The 17,500-nt window shown below is 39.9% G+C and overlaps 1 protein-coding gene across 1 annotated transcript in view; it reads right to left on the bottom strand.

Annotated features, from left to right (window-relative positions):
• rbms2a (RNA binding motif, single stranded interacting protein 2a) overlaps positions 1-17,500 on the bottom strand; it is a 58,758-nt gene that overhangs the window by 2,104 nt on the left and 39,154 nt on the right. Inside the window, exons 3-13 of the mRNA XM_079857300.1 lie at positions 16,510-16,568; positions 16,335-16,426; positions 9,460-9,617; positions 7,996-8,075; positions 7,795-7,904; positions 7,651-7,694; positions 7,400-7,493; positions 4,309-4,359; positions 4,119-4,229; positions 551-628; positions 373-460 (exon numbers count right to left, since the gene is read on the bottom strand). Of these exons, the coding sequence (XP_079713426.1) occupies positions 380-460; positions 551-628; positions 4,119-4,229; positions 4,309-4,359; positions 7,400-7,493; positions 7,651-7,694; positions 7,795-7,904; positions 7,996-8,075; positions 9,460-9,617; positions 16,335-16,426; positions 16,510-16,568 (958 nt within the window). The 3' untranslated portion in view covers positions 373-379. The remainder of the gene's footprint in view (positions 1-372; positions 461-550; positions 629-4,118; positions 4,230-4,308; positions 4,360-7,399; positions 7,494-7,650; positions 7,695-7,794; positions 7,905-7,995; positions 8,076-9,459; positions 9,618-16,334; positions 16,427-16,509; positions 16,569-17,500) is intronic.

The following is a 17,500-nucleotide window of genomic DNA, read 5'->3' as shown; positions in this document are numbered from 1 at the left end:
CTAAAATGTTTTAATGTGTTGCTAGCATTCTCACATTAATCAGCACACTCCTAACATGTCTTAGTATGTTGCTAGCATGATTTAACACACTGCTAACACATTACTAGCATTTTTTACACATTGCTAGTATGTTTTAACATGTTGCCAACATGATTTGACACATTGGTAACATGCTTCTAGCATATTAGCACATTGCTAGCATGATTTACCATGGTGTTGGCTTTGCTAGTGATAAAAGATAGTTAAATACTCTATAGGAGTTCATGTTTGAAAGTTTTATCAAGCCAACATAAAAATATAAGCCGCAGTGCCAAATCGGCCATTTGATAGACATCATACTGAACGTTTCCCATCTTGTATGTGTTGTATTACCAAAGCTTCATTTGCTGTGCTGATAGGAATAATTAGTGTGTTCCGAAGGCGTCTCCATGGAAACCTGCTGCTGTTGTCCACTGTTTTCCTACATCACACAGAATGAGAATGAATCACATGTAAGTAATGAACCAGTTCATCATGTAAAGCAGTGTGTGAGGATGAACGGTTGTCGTACCTCTAATGTAACACTAGAGGGAGGCACTGGGGTGTACTGAGGGATGTACGTTCCTTGCATAGCTGTGTTAGGAATATACTGTAGACAACATAAATAAAACAATGGTTAAAAACTGCCCCTATTATGTAATTTGAAAGGTTCCTAATGTTATTTTGGAGTCTCCTACTACAGGTTTATAAGCATCACAGGTCAAAAAACACTTTTATTTCCTCATAATCTCCACTGCAGCATCAGCTCTATTCTCTCAGTGTCTGAAACGGTTCGATCAAGGATTCAGTCTCTCTAAACCCCGCCTCTCTGAGAGCTGCTCTGCTCTGATTGGTCAGATGGCCCAGTCTGTTGTGATTGGTCGACCGTGTCAGAAACCAAACGCTCATTATCATATCTGAATTTCAGCTCTGGATCAAGCGGCAACATTCTGATCTGAAAAATGAAGCCTACCCGGAAGTGCGAAAAACTGCAATACATCGAAAATCCGCTAGGGGAAGGTCCCAAAAGGGAGCAAATGTCCATAGCCCCCATGTTAAAATGTCCGTTTTCACAGCATAAATTCATGTCTTTACAGGTTGGTCCCATGGACTTTTATTGTATTTTTCGATAGCTTTCGAGTGCCTGACAACGGCGAGGGTAGTGAATTTTTTTCTAACTCGTTAGTTTAGATCGTATTTAGATATAAAATGTATGACAATAAGGGCGTGGTTAACTTTGATTGACAGCTTGATTGACAGCTGACAAGGCAGCGCCACAGAGAATGACAACATAAGAAGCGCCATTTTTTAATACAGTTGACATATAATACTACTGTTTCTGTATCATGAAATGTAGTTTTAAGAGTTTTTCAGGCGAGAATGTAGTTGTTTAAAGCTCAAATCTGTGGTTTATTTAAAGATTTATGAAAATTGTATCCAGTTGATCCAGCGATGACCGGGTGCTCGGCGCGATGTACCCCGCCTGGAACGGTCTTACATCGGCTTGACGTTCTGAGGTTTGCCGCCAATGCCGCGGACTCTGGCGTCTCTGTAGTGGTTAAACATGAGATATAATTCATCTTGTGTGTATCTAATGGGCGATTTTTGGTCTCGTGAATCTATATTTTTTTCCCTGGGCAATCGTTTTGGCTGAGGGGAAGTTTCATAACTTTATAAGCTATTTAACTTTATGTATGGTTAAACTCGCGCTGACTTTGTATGTTTGATTGAATTGTTTGCTTTATTTGTATAGCTTCTTATACCTTTTACTTATACTTTTATAATGGCTAATATTGATAAAACTGAAATTTAACAAAAAGAGACTGGGTTGAGTTTTGTCATTTTAATACAACGAAGATGATATGTAATGTTGTTTACTGCAAAATCTGTTGTTTAGTACAAATGCACATATTGCCTGGACCATAAAATGTTTAATATTTTTATATTATATTTAAAATGAAAAGAGGCAGATTTGTGTTATATTTTGTTTTGTTTTTCATAAATAGGCAAACGTTATGTGCAGTTGAATATAATCAATATGCGTTGCCTGAACCACATTTGTGTGGCTATAATGTTTAAGATTTCTTTAAATGAAAACGAAAAGAGTTAGTATGGTGTTTTATAACATATTTCGTTGCCATAGACTGTAAAAAAATAGTTCGTTGCCTGAAATATACCCGGAGTAGCAGAGCGAGCTGAGTGACGCGCGCTGCGTTAGAAGGTGGGCGGGGTTAGGATTTCCCAAGATTTTCCAAGATGGCGCCGCCCATACCCCCCATAAACGGCTTCAAACCCGTTCTTCAGAAAGTCTATGGGTGACGTCACAGACGCTTTGTCCATATTTTTTACAGTCTATGCTCTGGATCTTCCTCAGCTCTTGATCCTCAGTGATACGAACAGTAACGATGGCGTGGGTTTTACCGTATCAATCTCATCAAAGTGGATTTGCTTTGTCAGCAGAAAACAGCGTCTTCTCCACATGAACAACACGAACCAAACTCTTCCAGTCTCAGATAAACTACAGTGTTTGAGGGTCAAAGTAGACGTTGTTCACGGCAGCCAATGAAGAGCATAGACTGGCATTATGCAAATCTGTTACAAACCTACACAGATTCAGCAGGAAGTGAGACTGGAGTTACTGACGACTCGTTTCAGTTCAGAATCACTTCTTTCTTTTGAGAGACAAAAACTCCATTTATCTGCACTTTGAAACTTTGCAGATCTTTTACAGTCACAGACAGCTCTATTACACACTCCATGAACGGTAATATCCCAAAAAGCTTAATAGGGGCACTTTGATAGTAATTAGATTCTAAAACAAAAGGGGCTTTCGCACCGGGTAGCTCTAGGAACGAGCCACCAGAGTGGTTCCCTGAGAACTAAAGGTTCCCATAGGAACATTTTCCTGGTTGCATTCGCCACACTTGTTTTTGTGACATTTATTTTGACGGCGATGAGAACGCAAGAACCTGAGCTCACAGCGCTCACATTCTCCGCGTTCATTAGTTTACGATCTGTTTAATAGTCCTGTCTGATACGTTATTAGGTAGAACTGTTAAACAGCTGGAGTCTGTAGTTTTTCCTCTTTGTCGCCATCTCTGTTTGAAATCTGCAATTGCAGTTATTCGCAGATTTCTCAACTTTACGAGGGTTGTGCCTCGGCACGGCACAGCGCGGACGAATCCGATGTTTTGAGGAGAACGTGCGGCTGTCAGCCGGTGTGGATCCTGGCATTCGCAAATCACAGATTATACTTTTTGGAAGTATGACCAACATTAGAATTTTCACCGGAAAATGTCGCCTGAACGAGCAAGTAACATCCACTTTTGTTCAGACCAACTAAGGGGAAAAAAGCATTGCAGTAAATCGCGCTAATTAAATCTAACGATCGCTTATCATATCACGTCAAACCGTAGAAATTATACTTTGTTTTCAAATTGTTAATGTTAACATCAGCATCGCGTGACTACATTTAATGCCCTTCCGATATTTATCCTTGTTTTCGCATGGGCCGGTTGCAGTGTCTTTATTTCTCCGAAGTCTTTCGCATTTTACAGCGGGTGAATCTCCAGTTGGTGATTGTCGTTTGAACCTTTCTGGATCCGCCATCAAATTGATAAGTGTAATTATATCAAGTGCTGTGAGAAAAGGCTATAAATCTCCAACATCCTCACACTCATAGCCGACTAGCCGAGACTCTTCTTTATGTGGACAGATGTCGAGATAAGGCAAGCAGAGAGTTTTGAACACCGGCTGGTTATGTACTTGCTCAAAAAATTATTTGGATAATTTTTAACCCAAAAAAGTTACGGACTGCAGCTTTAAAAATGCTGGTGTTTCGCGTGCGTTCGGCCAATCAGAGAACACCAACATCTCTGGTAGTTCCTATAGTGCTGGTATAGACTCTGAAGTAGGAGCTAAATTAGTTCCTTTAAAAGGAGTTCCTAGAGCTAAAATCGTTCCTAGTTCCTGCGGAGTGAACACGCCAAAATCCGGGAACTTCCGCCAATAGTTCTAGGACCTATGAAAAGGTTCCTCCAGTGCGAAAGCCCCTAAAGACAAACTCCTGTTGAGGATCTATTAAAGGTGAAAGAGCTCACCGTGCCGGCGCTGCCGAGAGACAGGTGACCCAGCTGTTGGGTCAGGGGTCCCATCATAGACGTGGGCTGAATGGACATCGGGTGATCCATAGCTTGAGTCAGAACGGTCCCCTACGCACAGAGAGAGAGAGATGTTATAAACCCAGAGAAGATGCATGTAAAGCTACAGTAAAGCAAAGGTGACACTCACTGCGGGCTGCATGAGGTACGACTGATGATGCATCCAGGACGGGCTGTGCATCTGTGGACACAGACACAAAAAACATGGATATCTCCTCAAAAACTGATCCTGTCTCATTATGCACACTCCCATACATCTCTCAACACTTCAGCCTCACAGAGTTACACTGCAGACACTGGAGAAATACTGGGCCTGACTTCAAATGCACCATACCAGCCAATATTAATTAGCTATCCCACAGTGCACCTGGATCCATATGCTGCTCATTTAATGCCAGATGGTGCCGTTCGTGACTGGAATGGGACAGGGGTTTGCATCTAAAAATAGCCTTTACATGAGCCTTTATGCACATACACAGGCTACAAAAGTTTGAAATAATTAAGAATTTTAAAGAAGTCTCTTCTGCTCACCAAGGCTGCATTTATTTGATCAAAAATACAGTACAAATAGTGAAATATGATTACAATTTGAAATAGCTGTTTTCTATGGGAATATATGTTAAAGTGTAATTTATTCCTGTGATCAAAGCTGAATTTTCAGCATCATTACTCCAGTCTTCAGTGTCACATGATCCTTCAGAAATCACTCTAATATGAGGATTTACTGCTCAGTTATCATCAATTATTATTGGTGCTCAACTATAATTAATGGTTCTTATTAGTATTATGAATTTTTAAAGTTTTTTCAGGATTCTTTGATGAATATAAAGTTCAATAAACAGCATTTATTTGAAAAAGAAATTTTTTGTAACATTATGAATGTCTTCACTCTCACTTTTGACAGTAAACACGTTTTAATTGTAGTTTCACGGTTTCCATAAAAAATATTAAGCAGCAAAAATGGCACAAATGTTTCTTGAGCATCAAATCATCATATCAGAATGATTTCTGAGGGATCATGTGACACTGAAGACTGGATCATGTGACACTGAAGACACTAATGATGATGAAAATTCAGCTTTGATCACAGGAATAAATGACACTTCATTATATATATATTCACCACAGAAAACAGCTGTTTTAAATTGTAATGATATTTCACAATATTTCAAAATGATTTTTTACTGTATTTTTGATCAAATAAATGCAGCTTTGGTGAGCAGAAGCGACTTCATTTGAAAACATTTAAACAAAAAAACTTACACCAAACTTTTATAAATGTGACACAAAAAAAGGATGCAATGAATGATGATGATTTTAATTTTTGGGTCTGCTATTCCTGTAATATTTAGTGGAGACTTGTACCTCCGTTGATAAATTTTTTTAAAATAGCCAATCACCATAGAGTATTTCACAGCATATGGCAGCGAATTTGCCAGAGGCTATACCTCCCTTGGTATATCAACCAATCATCGACGAGACGTATATTATGTGATATTAGTTTGAACTGTTACCACTGATGTAACTAGAGAGTAGAGATGGATTTTTTGCTTCAAGTGATTGGCTAGGACTAGGTGAGTTACATTATTTTTTTTATTGTCTTGCTGTATATGTGCCACTTTCAGTAAATTTTCTGTGTAAAAGTGTAAATGTACATGTAAATGTCTAAAAGTGACCAAAAAAGCTATTTTAACGCAGTAAAAAAAAATCCTTGGGAAGGTCAAATGTTGTATGCCTCTTTATTTTAAAACCCACCAGCCGCCCTTACATGCTAGCAGACTGAGCTGTAGCATCATTCCTCTAATGGGCCATTCAGTGCGCTGTATCAGACCTACAGGACCTCAGCGAATAGTGTTAGCTTTTGCCTGTTCATCCATCCGCTCTCAATAAGGTGTCAGAATTCCCACAAGCCCCTGCGGTCTGATATTCTCCCTCAACGCTTGCTGAGTCACTGTGAGCTTCCATCTGGCTGCTGTCGGCTTTGGCACACGCTCAGACTGAGCTCAGTATCTCTACAAAATGAAAAAATCTAATCTGGACTGACATTCAGAAATGTGTGATCAGACATGGAAGAGACCACTGAGTGAACGAGTAAGTTAACAGAAGATGTTGATGTAGGAAAGCATTATCAGTAAACCATTTTGCTCTGACCTTATAAGTGTGTTAATGTGTTTTGATTAATATTGCACAAAAAATTTTTTTCCTCTATAATATTTGTGTGAGTATGTGTACAGTGAACTGATATAATTATTTTAAACAGCACGTCTTGTGCCATTTTACAAAGTCTTGATTGTGTTTTTGTGCTCTACTAGAACAGGTTTTCCTGCTTGAATGTTGATTATTCTCCTCATATTCTCCATTGTTGCGGCTCCTCTCTTCCCAGTCTGTCAGTAACGCTCTGTTTAGTTCCTGTCTCTATGAAGCCCCTCCTTCTGAAAAGCACACTGTGCTCTGATTGGCCGGCTGGAGCAGTGTGTTGTGATTGGTCGAGCGCTTCGAGTATGTTTGAGAAATGTCCCGCTCCTTTCCACAACCACCAGTTTAACACACTACTAACTAACTCAACCAGGCCCCGCCCCTTTATTCTGCATATGAATTATTTAAATGAGGAATATTGTGACGTGTTCGTTCCTGGAAGAGACTCCAGAAACAGAGTTTAGAAACAGAAACAGTGACACTGATATAGAGAATAACTCCCGCTGGAGGGACTGGAAGTCCCCCTGTGGTGAAAATCCAGCTTTTAATGTTGTGTATGTGTCTATGTGGTGTTTTTAATATGCTTTAAGACAAACCATGTGTAAATTCATAAGTCGACACCATTGCTGAGTATTTCCTCCTTAAAACTGCAGTGAACCAAAGACAGTCTCAAAAACACGCTTTGAAATCGCTGGTGTTTCTGACGTCACAAACTACCTTGTAACCAATCAGATCAACGTGTGATCGTCAACCAGTGGATCTCTGAGCTGAGTGAGTGAGTGGAGGCGGGGCTCATTTGCATATTCATAGAATCACGTATACTAAATGAGGCAAGGGTGTCGAGTTTCATTCAAGCTATTTTAAGCCATGACGAATATTTTTTTAAAGGAAAAAACGTTTAAATATGTCATTTTGGTGATCAAAGATGAGTTTTAAGGGATAAAATGATGAACTCTGCAGAGCTTTAATATGCTCAAACAGCAACATTACACACTAAAGAGAGATGAACATGGAAAAAAGCAGACCTGGTAGGACGGTAATTGTGATTGCATGTATGGAGACAGAGATGTCTGAGCGATCATTCTGTTTGGAGCGATGCTGTACGGAGAAGAATAAAACCTGAAAATAATCGCAAAAACAATCAAGCTTAAACATCAGCACTAAAGTTAGACGTTCAGTTAATATTGTGATGATATATAGGCAAATAAACAAGCATTTTTAATATACACATTAAATAGTAGATGCATTAAAACAGGCTTTGAGAGTCTGTTCTCACCCGTTCTGTAAGGCTGTTGGGTCGTATGTGAGCGTCATTCCTCCCTGAATGTGGAAATGAATATGATTAACTTTACATCAAATGCACAGGGTCTGTATGAATACTCGCATAAATATAAATACATATATAAATACTCGCTCGTACCGTATCACTGTCTCTATGCCAGGGTCGACCGTTCTGAAGGTACTTTGTCTGGTTCTGTCGCTTCTTTTGTCCTCCGTCAGCAAACTTGCATAACAACGGTTCTGAAGGTACTACAGTCGAAGCGACCAGTAACCAAAATATTAGTTTCAAAATGTCTTTAATTGGAATTTATATAAAATAATTCAAATATATATTGTCTACCTGGCACTCCTGGTGGGGTTTTGATGTATTTTCCATTAAAATGCTGAATGATGGCTTCACACTTCTCTGTAGATTCCATCCTGTAATAGAAAGACATGGATAAACTAATAAATGGTGGAAAAAGTTGTGAAATTCATTTATCAGATTTATTTTTGGGAGGGATGGATGGATGGATGGATGTGTATATATGGATGGATGTGTATATGTGGATGGATGTGTATATGTGGATGGATGGATGTGTATATATGGATGGATGTGTATATGTGTATATGTGGATGGATGGATGGATGGATGTGTATATATGGATGGATGGATGGATGGATGTGTATATATGGATGGATGTGTATATATGGATGGATGGATGGATGTGTATATATGGATGGATGTGTATATATGGATGGATGGATGGATGGATGTGTATATATGGATGGATGTGTATATGTGTATATGTGGATGGATGTGTATATGTGTATATGTGGATGGATGGATGGATGGATGTGTATATATGGATGGATGGATGGATGGATGGATGTGTATATATTGATGGATGGATGGATGTGTATATATGGATGGATGGATGGATGGATGTGTATATATGGATGGATGGATGTGTATATGTGTATATGTGGATGGATGGATGTGTATATGTGTATATGTGGATGGATGGATGTGTATATATGGATGGATTGATGTGTATATGTGGATGGATGGATGGATGGATGTGTATATATGGATGGATGGATGTGTATATGTGGATGGATGGATGTGTATATATGGATGGATGGATGGATGGATATATGTGGATGGATGGATGTGTATATGTGTATATGTGGATGGATGTGTACATGTGTATATGTGGATGGATGGATGGATGGATGGATATATGTGGATGGATGGATGGATGGATGGATGGATATATGTGGATGGATGGATGTGTATATGTGTATATGTGGATGGATGGATGGATGGATGTGTATATGTGTATATGTGGATGGATGGATGGATGGATATATGTGGATGGATGGATGTGTATATATGGATGGATGGATGGATGGATGTGTATATGTGTATATGTGGATGGATGGATGGATGGATGGATGGATATATGTGGATGGATGGATGTGTATATGTGTATATGTGGATGGATGGATGGATGGATGTGTATATGTGGATGGATGGATGGATGGATGTGTATATGTGGATGGATGGATGGATGGATGGATATATGTGGATGGATGGATGGATGGATGGATGGATATATGTGGATGGATGGATGTGTATATGTGTATATGTGGATGGATGGATGGATGGATGTGTATATGTGTATATGTGGATGGATGGATGGATGGATAGATGTGTATATGTGGATGGATGGATGGATGGATGTGTATATGTGGATGGATGGATGGATGGATGGATGGATGGATGTGTATATACAGATGGATGGATGGATGGATGGAGTACCTAGCGAAGCCGACTCCTCTGCTGGTTCCGTTAGCGTCCCGTAAGATGCGAGTGGAAATGACCTGACCGAAGGACTTGAGCATGGCCTCCAGCTCCTGCTCGTCCATGGACACGGGCAGGTTAGAGATGTACAGGTTAGTGGGATCCTGTTCCTGTTGCTGGAAATAAATGCAGAAATTACATCTGACTCTACTAATCAGTCGTACAATCCAAAGTTTTCACGTGACATCACACCCTTAAAGGAACACCCACCATATTAAAAGACCAAATTCAATATACAACTTATTAATTATATGTACAAGCAAGCAGATGAACACAGAATATAGATGCAAAGCTCAGTTCTCGATAAGCGTTTTTCCAATGAAAAACATTGTAAACAAATCACTTCAGCATTTAATTAATTGCAGTCATATTCTGGGCTCATCTGATTGCCTGTTTAGTATGCATTATCAATAAGCTGTGAATTTGATCTTTAGATATCACTGTCTTGGTACATTAATGCACTTTGTGTGTTTTTCATGCTAAGCGTTTTAAAATGTCCCGCTGTTTTTACTGCAACATGTGAATCACAAATGCCCAAAACCTGCATTTTGTTGACATGTTTTAGTTTTTTGTCCTTTGAGATGGAAAACTGTCAGGCCTGTGCTGCAGTTCTAGGGGTGTTTTGGCCTCCAGGTCTCCGCGTCAGTCACGTGACTGAAAACTATGAATTGGTAAAATAACAGGGCTGTCACGATTCCTCTAATAAAATCCTTGATTGCAATTTACCCGGCAAAACACCGGAAGTGGTGCATTCCATGGACGAAAATCCATGAACAGCATTATTAGACCATTTTGTAAGGCTGCACGATTTATTTTAAAGTTTTAAAACAATTACAATTTAGTGCTTAGTGCTATTGTGAAATCACAAAGTCTGCAATTCAATTAAAAAAGTATGCGGTGCGGGTTTTAGAGTAAAGCGTGATGCTCTAATTATTCACATGCGAGCAGGTTACGTGTTTCTCAGAGCGGCTCTGACGCGCTTTGTGTTTCATAGCGAAGTGTTGCTCTGTTATCATTTCCATGCGTGGAGCGTCTCAGCAGCTCGGGTATCAAACTCCATCTCTGCAGACGCTTGAGTCTGGGTTGCTGGGAACACAACATGTGCCATTTCACCAGATTTGTAATGTAAATCATTTATAAACCTACGCCAATACAGGAGAATCAATCAGAAAATGCGTCGGGTCAGAGGTCACTCGTCGTGCGTCGGGTCAGAGGTCACTCGTCGTGCGTCGGGTCAGAGGTCACTCATCGTGCGTCAGGTCAGAGGTCACTCGTCGTGCGTCAGGTCAAAGGTCACTCGTCGTGCGTCGCGTCACAGGTCACTCATCGTGCGTCAGGTCAGAGGTCACTCGTCGTGCGTCGGGTCAGAGGTCACTCGCCGTGCATCACGTCACAGGTCACTCATCGTGCGTCAGGTCAGAGGTCACTCGTCGTGCGTCACGTCACAGGTCACTCATCGTGCGTCAGGTCAGAGGTCACTCACCATGCGTTGGGTCAGAGGTCACTTGTCGTGCATCGGGTCAGAGGCCACTCGTCAAGCTTCAGGTCAGAGGTCACTCGTCATGCTTCAGGTCAGAGGTCACTCATCGTGCGTCGGGTCAGAGGTCACTCGTCATGCTTCAGGTCAGAGGTCACTCGTCGTGCTTCAGGTCAGAGGTCACTCATCATGCTTCAGGTCAGAGGTCACTCATCGTGCGTCGGGTCAGAGGTCACTCGTCATACCAGAGGTCACTCGTCATGCTTCAGGTCAGAGGTCACTCATCATGCGTCGGGTCAGAGGTCACTCGTCATACCAGAGGTCACTCGTCATGCTTCAGGTCAGAGGTCACTCGTCATACCAGAGGTCACTCGTCTTGTGTCGGGTCAGAGGTCACCCGTCATGCGTCGGGTCAGAGGTCACTCGTCATGCGTCGGGTCAGAGGTCACTCGTCATACCAGAGGTCACTCGTTATGCGTCGGGTCACTCGTCATGCGTCAGGTCAGAGGTCACTCGTCATGCGCCGGGTCAGAGGTCACTCGTAATGCATCGGGTCAGAGGTCACTCGTCGGGTCAGAGGTCACTCGTCGGGTCAGAGGTCACTCGTCATGCTTCAGGTCAGAGGTCACTCGCCCTGCATCAGGTCAGAGGTCACTCGTCATGCATCGGGTCAGAGGTCACTCTTCCGCCAGAACTAGACTCATGTAAGGCCGTTACCGAAAGCCAGTGATTATAGTTTATAAAGTTTTAAATATCTATATTTTTCTTACAAAAACGCTTTGCTTTGCTTCAGAAGGCCTTTATTAAGTCGTGTGGATTACTGTTATGATGGATGGATGCGCTTTGCTGATTTCTTTTCTTCAAAATCTAAGGCCCCATTCACTCCCATTATAAAGCTTGAAAGAGCCAGGATATTCTTTAATATAACTCCGATTGTGTTTGGCTGAAAGAAGAAACTTATATACACCTAGGATGTCTTGAGGGAGAGCAAATTATGGGATAATTTAATTTTTTTGGTTGAACTAACACTTTAACTGGGACTTAAATTACAATGATTTGAAATGGTTTAAACCCTTATTATCATCAGCTGACGAGTCAAAATCGTTGTCCATCTAGGTACTTTGGTTAAATTATATATATTATAAATATATATTATATATATTTAAAGCTTCAGTTTTTTCATTCAGTCATAGAATAATTTCATAACTAGATTTTGCCCCTGCCCTCCCAGCCAAGATCCAGCTACAGTGTTATCATCTGTGTTATCTTGACTCAAATGCATCAAATTCTAAATGCATCCTCCCAAGACCTTTAAAAATCCGAATGAAATTTTCTCACACTTTTTTTGTCAGGCAGAGAGAGAACTTTACGGCACTGTGTTGAGAATGAATAAATGCCCAAAGTATACATCACTTTTTATGCGTTCCCTAGGACTGTTATTATAACTGCGTACAAATATGCACATGCATTCAATTATATTTTTGCCACAAAGTAATTTGTTCGTCCACAAGGTGGCAACAGTGCTTCTGGGCCGTTGATTCACAACTAGTCAAAGAAAAAACTGAATAAACAGAACAGAGAGAAACACATGCAAGCTACAACAACGGATGGCTGCATGGATGAGAGATTTGCAAGGAGATTAGAAAGTTCCCGCATTTGTACAACTCTAGCCTACAAACCTATAAAGATTATAAAAGTGTGTATATGGGTTATGAGACAAAACATTCTGTCCACAGAGAGCAAGTTGTCATAATGTCCACCTGTGTGCGCCTAGACGTCAAATTGAGTATAGTTTGAAAGGCCATGCATACAACAGTGCAAAAAAACTAAGTATACTTTGGGCTTTACATCAAAACAGCACACACACACACACACACACACACACACACACACACACTGAGAGGCTGATGAAGTGGTCTGAAAATGCTACAGTAAAAGAGTGAAAAGAGAAACAGAAAAGCCTGACATCATCTTAGCTCTGCCGGTCTCATCTTTCCCTGGAGAAAAAGATCTCCTTCCTGTTTCCATGACACGCTTCCCAGACTCCCTGAGTCTAAACACATCAGAAACTTTCTTTAAGACTGAAAATAAACCAAGATTTCCAACACTGATGACCATTTTTCACTTAAGCAACGCTAAGCATGTTCACTGGCTATGCTAACACACTACTCTTCTTACTCCTGCATTATGCAGTCTGTAAACGGTGACTGTACGCATACCGAGACGATGACATACTGCTACGACTACTGCCAAAAGATGCAGAGAACACACTGCACATAACACTATACCCCACAATGCAATGCCCTCAACTTGACCTTCTACTTCCAGTGTGATTTTGTGCAAAGATATTTTTCTTGATGCATTATTTGATCAGACTGTCGAAGTTAACCCTGTAAAGCCTGACATATACATACAAATAATAGCCAGAAACACCTTTTTTTTTTTTATGGAACCGTTACAAATTTTCTAAAAAGGCATGCGTATGTGTTTCTTGTTGAGTATCATATTTGATGGCTTTTATGGCTATGATATAGTGAGAATATGAAGCTCAAACTCCTCAGTTTTATTTGGAGGCCCGAATTGAGCAAAAATAAGCAATTTGGTGCAGATGCTGATAAAAGATGAAATTCTGATTGTAATGTAAATCAATGAGATCTTCATAACAGTATAACAGATTACTTATAAAAAAAAATTGCATATAAACCCTCCCAATAATTTAGAAAGATGTTTAAATAAATGCTTAGTTTTATGATCAAAGCTCTGTAGTTTTAAAACAATAATGCAATGCAATATAATGATTGAGAGATGAACAAATAAACCTTCCTCAAAAGCCTGATGATCATATTTGATACTCGCATTTGAACATGATTTTTCTGATATATGGATAATTAAGTAAACTTAAGCTGCTTCAGTCTAGTAGGCGTTCATCTTGAAATATTACTAACTATATAAAATGATTCTTATACTTTTACTTCATAAAAATCTGTAAAATTTCACAGCAAAAAGACATGTGAACCACAAGCTGAAAGTGGACGTTTTTACAATTATCCCAGACTAGAGAGATAGACAGCTCATCTCTTCTCTGATGACGAGGGCGGGGCAACCTGTCACTCACACGAGATCCACCAATAGCAAACCACAACCATCCAATCAATTCCCCACGGACAAAATCAAGCTCCGCCCACATTTGTTCTCGTTTGAGAAGCAGTTTCACTCAGATATACCACACAATAGGGAAGAAAAGACGATAGCAAATTGTTTCAGGCCGACTTTAATGACACTGTATCATGTATCATGACTGAAATGTTGCATTGACCAGACAGCATTTACTTATGTTTTATAGTTTTTTTATGTTTTATATAGTTTTATATAGTTAAAACAAAACAATTAAAATGAAGCAGAGAGAGGTGGATCAGTTTGTTTTTTCAATGTCAAGTTCGTAGGTTCACCGTTGATGTATAGCTAGCATTTATCAGTGTGCATGTATTTAAAGTGTGTGTTTCACACACACTCCCTGTGTCGGGAAAAATGGAGTTTGGGAGACACCGAGGGATCAAATTCAGAGGATTACAACAGAGACATTCACACACACACACACACACACACACACACACACACACACACACACACACACACACACACACACACACACACACACACACACACACACACACACACACACACACACACACACACACACACACACACACAAAACAGCAAACAAATGGCACAGAACGTGCCAGAGAAAAGACTCAAAGAGCCAAGAGACATAAACATACATATCTTTATGTCGTAAAATGTGTGTCAATTAACCCTATCTCTAGGAGTAAAGATAGCTTCACATCAGTGTGTGTGTGTGTGTGTGTGTGTGTGTGTGTGTGTGTGTGTGTTTAAACCAGTCAAGCATTACCTAACAAACGTCAACAAACCTGAACTGGTGTCCAGGAAGCCACGCAGGGACAGTTTATGATGCTGGTATGTACATGTGTACGTACTTACAGAGCACTTTATCTTACGGCCCTGTTCAACATGTACACTACTGGTCAAATGTTTGGAGTGGGTCATATTGTTTAATGTTTTTGAAAGACGGCTGTATTTATTTGATCAAAAATACTTGATAAAAGGTAATATTGTGAAATATTAATATAATGTAAAACAGCTGTTTTCTCTGTGAATTTAAGTAGTGTAATTTATTCCTGTGATCAAAGCTGAATTTTCAGCATCATTACTCCAGTCTTTACTGTCACATGATCCTTCAGAAATCACTCTAATATGATGATTTGATGATCAAGAAACATTTCTGATTATTATCAGTGTTGGAAACTGTTGTGCTGCTTCATATTTGAGTGTGTTTTCCCCCTGGGATTCTTTGATGAATAGAAATTTCAAAAGAACAACATTTTTTATTTAAAATAGAAAGCATTTGTAACATTATAATTGTCTTTACTGTCACATTTGATCAAATTAATGCATCATTTCTGAATAAAAGTTTTAATTCCTTTAAAAAAAAACTTTTGAATGGTAGCGTATATTCTATAGTATATATTTACTATAATAATTATAATTACTGGTAAAAAACTAGGTACTAACCCTAACCCTAACCTTCAACCATTTTAAAATCATACAGTTACCTCATATTACTATAACCTGAAAATTGTAAATTATTGTTTTTTTGTTTGTTTTTTGTTTTACAATTAATAAATATATTTTTTGTTTTATTTTTAATTCTAAAAATGAGCAAATGTTTCATTATGAGTTAAGGTTTTGGTAAACAATAATGGACTAAAAATAGCAGAAGTAAACATGAGTTGGTGTGGGTATGAAAAATAAGAACGAACAACATAAACAACACGGTCTGTGATTTAATGTGTACTTTTGGAGACTATTGCATATTGTTGCACTTTCATTTATGTTCCACTAGACTTTGAACATGCTACATTTCTACGAACGCTGCAACGTCATACGAAGTTCACCAAACCTGAACTTTGGAATGCAGAGAAATTCCAAAACTTCTTCGGATAAACTTGCGTTTGGATGCGTTTGGATGCGTTTGAATGGAATGAAAAGTGTGACTGTGGCTTGAACTGTATTCATACTGTATTCAGTTTTATCACAAGCATGGAGACGATTTATCAAGCCTGCGCTGCTCCAACGGAAACACGTCAGCTTCGAGAAACAACATTTCTAAGCAAGAGAGCTGGAATTCACAGAATAAACACAGGTGACCTCCTCACTACATTCTGCTACAAGTGAAGCGGCAAAGCGAGTTTATTCAGACTGTTACGTGCCATCCAATGGTTTATGTGCTGAATGGACGTCATGTTCATAAGGTATTTCTGTGATAATAATATCCTACCTTGGCCATCTGAGCTTGAACCCCGCTGGCCTTGAGCGCCGTCACGGCCTTCTGCGCTGCTGGAGGACTGTCGAAATCCACAAAGCCATAACCTATATATATACATACAAAAAGTAAGATATTTACATCAGATGCATAGGCTATATGTCATTGGCAATGAGTGATTTGCACTCACCTTTGCACTTGTTGGTAGTTTTGTCCAGGATAGCTTTGGTGGACACAATCTTTCCATACCTAAAAATATCAAGACAAAGACCATGTCAAATGTGACTCAGCACCATATATATATATAATTCTGTTTTGACTATATTTTGCATCAAATAGGCCTTTATCACACTTCCGTGTTTGAAGTGGAAGCTTCAAATATTAGCATTAAAAACTTATGTGAGGAAGCACAGGATTGTTGTGAATTATGTCACCAAAAATATGTTTCTGTTTTTCAGCACATTTGCAATGAAAACTACTGTTTTTTGCCCGTAGTTTACATCACGCTTTGAGAGCATCCACATAAAGACGATAGTGTCATAGCTTACACAAATACAGTTAAACAACAATTAATCTGACGCGACTCATTTGTGCAGCATTTCTACATGTAAAGTTGGCCGAGCTCACACACTCCTGTCCTGTGTGAAAGATCTCAGTAATCGACCTCAGTGCTGTTGTTCTGTGTACAGGTTGAGACGTCGCCCTGAGGACAAAAACTATTTGTTCTCGGATATTCTCCACCACACCTGTCTGTCTGTCTGTCTGTCTGTCTGTTTGACTGTCTGTCTGTCTGTCTGTCTGACTGTCTGTCTGACTGTCTGTCTGACTGACTGTCTGTCTGTCTGTCTGACTGACTGTCTGTCTGTCTGTCTGTCTGTCTGACTGACTGTCTGTCTGTCTGTCTGTCTGTCTGACTGTCTGTCTGTCTGTCTGTCTGACTGTCTGTCTGTCTGACTGTCTGTCTGACTGTCTGTCTGTCTGTTTGTCTTTCTGTCTGTCTTTCTGTCTGTCTGTCTGACTGTCTGTCTGTCTGACTGTCTCTCTGACTGTCTGTCTGTCTGACTGTCTGTCTGACTGTCTGTCTGTCTGTCTGTCTGACTGTCTGTCTGTCTGTCTGTCTGACTGTCTGTCTGTCTGTCTGACTGTCTGTCTGTCTGACTGTCTGTCTGACTGTCTGTCTG

Source organism: Squalius cephalus, assembly GCF_949319135.1.
Source record: "Squalius cephalus genome assembly, chromosome: 22".
NCBI classification, from domain to species: Eukaryota; Metazoa; Chordata; class Actinopteri; order Cypriniformes; family Leuciscidae; genus Squalius; species Squalius cephalus.
This window is presented reverse-complemented; position numbering and strand designations above follow the sequence as displayed.